General features: G+C 43.2%; 1 protein-coding gene across 1 annotated transcript in view; it reads left to right on the forward strand.

The window, feature by feature from the left end:
• Positions 1 to 7,500, forward strand: part of LOC138965637 (plexin-A4-like) — a gene marked incomplete at its 3' end in the record, with an annotated part of 127,500 nt that overhangs the window by 71,889 nt on the left and 48,111 nt on the right. Inside the window, 1 exon segment of the mRNA XM_070337811.1 lies at positions 3,971 to 4,061. Coding sequence (XP_070193912.1) covers positions 3,971 to 4,061 — 91 coding nt within the window.

Below are 7,500 nucleotides of genomic sequence, written 5' to 3' on the forward strand. Positions count from 1 at the left end.
TGAGACATGAAGCCTGTGCTGCGACTTCTGTCTTGTGTGTGGCGCACGTTATAATTATGTCAAAGCAGCACCGCCCTGATATGGCCCTTCGTGGTCGGCTGGGCGTTAAGCAAACAAACACAAACAAAAATTTCGAATGCTGATATATTTCGTCTTTTAGTTTAAAAAAAGTTGGTAAACCAAAAACAGAAAGGATAAAGTTTTTGTTTAAACTTTGTTAAGCCAAAAAGAATATAGTTTTGTGTTGAGAGTACATACCCTGTGTAGGCTTTGTATATTCCTTTAATCCCCAGAAACCAGGGAAGATGCAAGACGCAGTGATGTCTTGGATGGAGCTGCCTGGTTCTTACCATGGCAGTAAAGGTTAAATCTTGAGGATTATGTAGAGAAATAGTAGTTCCTGCTTAGCAGTGTACTCTTTGTTCTTTTAAATTGCGTACTTCTGAACAAAAATGTGGACATTTTTGGATTATGTAGGTCGACAACCGCTTCATGTATTGATTCAAACAGTACACAAGATTCCTGTGCAAAATTTAGAACGGTCCTGTATAGCTTCCAGTTCTTTTTGTAGATTTCTGTGAGATTTATAATAGTCCTGTATATACCTGACCACTTCTATTTGAAGGGTGTGTTCAGAGAAAAATGTTGCCTTGTCTTGTATATTTCCTTATGATTTCATTTGACGATGTTTGAGTAAAATGGTGTACGGTCCTGTCCATACCTGACCAGTTCCATTTGCCAAGGTGCAGACATTGAAGGAGAGCACCTTTTAGCATGGCGGCAGGAGCGATGAGGCTACTCTAGCTCCCATGTAGAACAATCAGCATCGGCGACAAATCGAATTTTTATGATTAAATTCGACATGAGAGGAAGGAAACGGGCAGACAGAGGCAGAAAAAAGAGTGTCATTTGTAGAGAAACGGGCTTTGAAGTGGAAGAAACCGATACAATTTTCTCTGGACGGGCAAAAAGTAATCTGCCACTCTCTGTTATTAACGGTCTGTTTTTCTTTTATGTGCAAAAATCGCGTGAGACAGCCTTGTCTCTCTAGCGCACAAGTTGCCGATTGGAAAAGCATTGGTTAATAAACTTGCTGGGACGGGAGAGAGGAGGAATGGGGGAAGGGACAGGAGGAGGAAGAGGAGTTAGAGGAGGAGAGATTAGAGGATGTGAAGAAGTAGGAAGAAGAGAAGGGATGAGAGGAACGCGGATTGCGGTTTTATTCATTGGGCCGTTTGCTTTTAATTATCATTCGTTGCTTCATCTTTTGTAGCCCTGGGTTCTTTGTGTTCTGCAAACCTGCCTGATTACTTTTACTGTAGCGGCCGTGTGTCATTATGCCCTGGCAGACAAAAGAAGTCATCCCTTGGTCTTTCCCGCCGTTCTCTCTCTCTCTCTCTCCCTCTCTCTCTCTCTTTTTCTCTCTCTCTCTCTCTCTCTCTCTCTCTCTCCCTTTTTCTCTCTCTCTCTCCCTTTCTCTCTCTCTCTCTCTTTTCTCCCCCTCTCTCTCTCCCTCTTTGTTTTCTCTCATTCTCTCTCTCTCTCTTTCTCTCTCTCTCTCTCTCTCTCTCTCTCTCTCTCTCTCTCTCTCACTCACTCACACAGCTATTGCATGAGAGTTGCGTTTTATGACAATAGGGACTGCCGGTCGTTTGCTGGGCGACGGCTGAATCAGACGTGTTAATAATAAATGCGACAAAGGAACATTGCCTGCATCATTTGGACAGACGGCCGATCTTGTGTCATCGTCATTGTTGTAAAATAGTTTTTACCGTGACATTAGTCATAGTGTCGATGTTTGGTTCTATCTTCGTGTCTATAAATATTATAGCTTTCAGGTGTGTGTGTGTGTGTGAGTGTGTGTGTGTGTGGGGGGGGCTTTTGTGGGCGTCTAGACTTCATTTGGTGTGTTCATTTGTTGGCGGGTTTCCATTGTTGAATGCATAGTGCGAAGCGTTTTTATTCTTGTTTACTTGGTGTCAAGGGTTTTGTTTTGGGAAACAAAATGAAAGCACTCCATCACGCAAGAAGTAGATCAGCGATGCACGATATAAAACAAAGATGCTCCTCTTATTTTCTTGCTTCTCCTTTTGTCCTTGACTCTGTCTATGGCCGTCTGCCCACCCCCCCCCCCCCTCTCTCTCTCTCTCTCTCTCTCTCTCTCTCTCTCTCTCTGTCTTTTTGTCTCTGCCTCTCTCTGTCTCTCTCTCTCTGTATCTCTCTCTGTCTCTCTCTGTCTCTCTCTCTCTCTCTGTCTCTCTCTCTCTCTCTCTGTCTCTCTCTCTCTCTGTTTGGTTTGTTTGATTAATTGCTTTGGTGTTCACTACATCGTTCAGTCTTTATTTAACCGGAGTTTGGTATCTCAACCAATTACAAGTACATTACTCGAACAGGAATATCGAACCACCCCAAAAACCATCACGCCACAATCATCAACACACAAAACCCAAACTCCCATCTTTGGTTCCAAGTCTTCACTGTCGGAGCTTGTCAACCCTGGCAGATGGAACACTTTTCCCCGAGTCCCCACGGCTGAGCGGCTAAACGATAGTGATGAGCAGATACGCACTGAAGGGAGCAATGAACAAAATGCCTCGCTGCTGCAATATTCACAAAAACACCAGGAGGCCTGTGGCAGGCTATCTGCCTTGTGCTCTTGGTCCCCCTGTCGTTGGGTCTCATCTGGCTGTTCTTAAAGGCTCGCGTCCCTATAGGTTAGATGGTCATAATGCAGACTGAATTGGCCGATGAGACAGAGATAGAGGGAGAGAGAGAGGGGGGGAGGAGAGGGAGAGAGAGAGAGAAGGAGACAGACACACACAGACAGGTACACAGACAGACTCACAGTGTCATAGAGAGCGAGAGAGAAAGAGAAAGAGAGAGAGAGAGAGAGGGGGGGGGGGCGAGGGAGAGAGACAAGCAGAGAAATATGGACAGAGAAAGACAGAGAGATGGAGAGAGAGGGAGGGAGGGTGGGGGGTGGGGGTGGGACATCTTGTACTCTTGATCCCCTTAGCTCATTAGTCTCATCTGGCTGTTCTTAAAGGCGTTTGTCCCTACGGGTTTGGTGAACGTCGATGATTGCTACGTTTACTGCCTCAATATCTATACACACACAAAAAGGAGAGAGAGAGAGGGTGGGGGGGGGGGGTGGGATGGGGCAAACCGAGAGCAACTCAAGATAAGAATCACCCCTCAGTCTTCTGATTCGTCCCACTGGTCTTCATAAAAGGCGTGTGGGTTCGATGACCATAATGGCTGGAAAAGATGATTTGATATGTACCTGATAATGGTAGTTATAGGCGGTTTTGGGCGTATAAAGGTCCTCAAGGGAAGACCCGTTTAGGGGCTCCGCTCACATAAATTATGTAACTTCAGCAGGACCGACGACGCACTTGAGATTATCCCAGCCCGCTACACGTTGCATGAAAGGAAACAGGCCAAGTACTCGTCATAATCCCTATCCCATAAATAATAGGCAGTGCGTCGTCTGTGCCGCTGAGACTGCGCAGGTATATTCTGCCCATTTGGAACACGCGATGTCGATTTTGTTGAACATGTGTTTTGGAGGGAACATGTTCGCTTACGTACATCAGGGTGCAGAAACTGGGGAACATCCCCACTCCCTTCCAATTATAACGGTCTTGTTGGCTTTATCCTTTGTTCTAATTCGTGTCTGTCTGTCTGTCTGCCTGACTGCGTGCGTTTTTACCTCCCTTCCTGTCTACCTAGCTCTATGTTTGACTGCCTGATTGCATGCTTGCTAGTTTGTCTGTCTGCCTGTCTGTCTGTTCACCTCTCTGTTTTGTTTTTCATTTTGAGACTGTCTGTCTCTTCTTGACAGAGAATACGTCTTCATGGTCAAGGAAATATGTACTTTAATTTGAAAGAAAAAAACTGACTAGTTTAGATAAACCTTCATTTTAGTTTGTTATGATTATAATTATTGTTTTATCTTGGTTTGTTTCAGATTCCATCGTGATGCGACTGTCAGTCGTAATGAAGGATCATGCCTTTGTGTCCGCCAACTTCACCTTCTTCGACTGCAACGTCCACACATCGTGAGTACACACACACGCACAAGCGTACGCACACACGACGTACACACACCATACACGCACGCACGCATACACGCATGCACACACACACTCACACACACACACTCATACACGCAAGCACGCACGCACACACAACGTGTACTTCTTCTTCTTCTTGCTGTCGATACTGTTCTTGTGTGCTTCATGTGTCCCCGTATTTCACCAGGTGCTGTCTTTGTGACCCCAGTCTTGTCTGTTTGAAATGTTTCATAGTGCCGTGCTTGCATGTCTTGTCCCACAATAAAATGCCCTGATGCTGTTGTAGTTTGTTTGTGTGTTTAATAAAATGTGTTTTGCCCAAGACTATTCTGAGCCCCCCCCTCCCTCTCTCTATTTTCTTTCTCTCTCTCTCTCTCTCTCTTTTTCTCTCTCTCTCTCTCTCTCTCTCTCTCTCTCTCTCTTATTCCTCTCTCTTATTTTTCTCTCTCCACACACACTCACACACTCACACACACACACTCTCTCTCTCTCTCTCTTTCTCTCTTTCTCTCTCTCTTTCTCTTCCCCCATACCCCCTCCCCCCCTCACCGCATCAAATTTTAACGACATTGACCCAGGCGTTAGGTCGCCATGTTGATTTTTATCCCAGTGGAAAATATGACAGGCTGTAAAACTTTACAGCGCTCAGCGAGGTTTCGTGCTGAGAGAAGTTCACGGCCACAAGCGATGAGAGTTTGTTATAATCCACGCCAACCAAGCGGGGAAAAAGTTGTAAAACTCCGGAGGGGGGAGAGGGGAAGAGAGAGTGAAAAGTCTGTAAAATTCACAATGGCCGTATTAGGTTGGTCGGGGGTCCCGCGACCTTAACAGAGGTCGTGGCATGCTTCAGTGTGCTGAAAAGTAGGGTGATTTGGGGTCAAGCTGGTGCTGTCTATATTTAGAATTGGAATTGCGTTCGTTTAACCAGAAAGGTGGGAAACAAACCCACTTTTCTCAATCGTGCCAAATATTTACAAGGCGAACAAGTTGGGGGAGAGTTGTACAACTGCAAATGGGGGAGTTGAGAAGAGGTACGGTTTTCAAGGGTTGAATTTGGCTTGTCTGGGGCCCGGTGTCCTTAGCAGAGGTCGTGACATTGAAGAGATAATGGTGAGAAACAGGAGGGTGGTGTGAGGTCAAAGTCATGCTGGGGTAGTTTTAGAATTGGAATTGAATTTGTTAACAAAAAGGAAATACAAAACTTAAATAAGAAGGCGCTTACGTTGTGTATATTGTTGCTGTTATTAAGATTATTATATTTAAGATTGTAAGGCGCTTAGAACTATTTTAGGATTTGCACCCTATAAATACCCTTATTATTATTATTATTATTATTTAAGTTATTGAGACATCCCAGTGCACTAAGGGATTTATAGAGCAAATCGAGAAAATTCATTATTGAACGAAGCGCATAGCGCTGAGTTCAATAATTATTTTTGAGATTTGCTCTATAAATCCCTTAGTGCACTGGGATTGTTTCAATAACGATATTGTCGGTACCGCCAGAGAAAAAAGAAGATACAACACGCACATTTTGCTACGCGCATTTGAATAGGCATAACTGTGTGGTCAGGTCGTATAGAAGATCTACTTTTGTGTGGGCTGTCTCGTGTGTCGTGCTTTCATCACACGCAAACTCTTGTTTTAATTTCTGTTGGTAAATTCCAGTGTAGCGTTAAGCTAAACAGTGATGATCTTTCTCTCATTTGAACTCGGAGAAAGGACTGTGCTTTCAGTTATTTGCGGTTCGAAACCTTCATCGAGCTTCGACAGATTGACTGTGCAGAGTTGTGCCCCTTGCCAAGGTCGACGGAAAGCCCATTTTCAAAATAAACGTGGCATGTTTTTCGTGTGGTATCTTCCCTCATCGGGGAGTCTGGTACTAAATATGAACGGTAAGAATGCTCAGAACCCTACACGTATTATATCCCCATCGTTTTATCGTTCACATTTGCCTAACATGTTAATTTGCTGAGCGGGATTTATGTCGTCTGCTAGGCTATTGCACTGAGTCTCATTTCAAAAACAAAAATTGCTCGTCCCGTTGCACTGAGTCTGCACACATAAAGCAGGCTGGTAATAAGTCTTATATGTGGTAAGAACGTTCTAAACCCTACACGTTTTCGATTCCGATTGTTCTTGCCTTAAAATAAACGGAAAACATTCATTTACTGAACAGATGCAGTCGTATTTCAGTGTAGTCTGCTACGTGCTGATCTAGCTGCTACGTTATCGGAATAACACTTGTGTTTTCTGTTAGCTGCTGGGAATTGTATACTAACTCATCATTTGGTAATGTGGATAATAAGGTACATGCCACCAACATGGCATAATTATGAGAGGAATCTTCGCAAGTCGAAATTGAAAAATTAGACACAGCGGGTTCTATTTTTAGATCAGTGCAACTGTGGGCGGCACAGGCGCATGCAATCTGTCAGAAAAAAAACCCACTTCTGCTTTAATTGAAAAGCAGGACATTTATGGTCATAATCATTGGTATTGTGGAGAATATAAGCTACATGTCATTAATTAATTCTGAGGATGAGAGTACAGTCTCGCTTTGGCAAAGGGTGTAAGAATACGCTCTGTGGAAAAGTTAGCGCACTCCAGGAGTGCGCTAACAGATTTAAGCGCATCGCCATTAGCCAATCAACTGGTTCACATCAGTCATGTGACACCAGTACTTACTGACAATTATTATTATTATTATTATTATTATTATTATTATTATTATTACAAAACCCACCAGTTTCATTGTTCAAAATATTCGTTAGCATAGAAGGTTGTTTTAGTCTATCAGATTCTTGTTGACTGCCAATCTCGCGTGACATCGGTGTGCTTATCGTGCTTAAAAAGCAATGTGATGTAGGGCAGTTTAGTTCAAAGGTTGGGAGTTGAATTTGTTTACCAAAAAAGACCATAATAAAACAGCTTTCATTGTTCCAAATACTCGTTAGGAACAGAAAGGACGGCTTTCGTTCATCAAGATCACTATTATTTGAAATATTTGTCAGAAACAAAACAGATCAGCTTTATTTGTAAAATCACGATGATTGTTGAATTCCAAAATAATTGAAATAGTCGTTAGCAACTGGCTTTATTCCATTAAGAATCAATTTTACTGTAGCAGAAATGTTCATTTCCAACAAAAAGATCAGCTTTATGCTATCTCAAGCTCATTCTCTTTGAGTACCAATTCCTCTTTGAGGCTAAGTCGAATTGTATTGTCTTCATCCGCTTGCGATCTCTTTATCTGTTTTTAATTTAATTTCAATTACTTCGTCGAATATAGCGGCCTTTAATCTGGTGATTGAATGCTGAGCGCGACAGACGCTGCCAGGACTGCCCTTTTTCTCCCATACTCTTTCAGCGATGTGCTATTGTTGTCTTACGCATGCATGACTTTCAAAAGTGATGTGACCAT

The sequence above is a fragment of the Littorina saxatilis genome, linkage group LG4 (genome assembly GCF_037325665.1).
Source record: "Littorina saxatilis isolate snail1 linkage group LG4, US_GU_Lsax_2.0, whole genome shotgun sequence".
NCBI lineage: Eukaryota > Metazoa > Mollusca > Gastropoda > Littorinimorpha > Littorinidae > Littorina > Littorina saxatilis.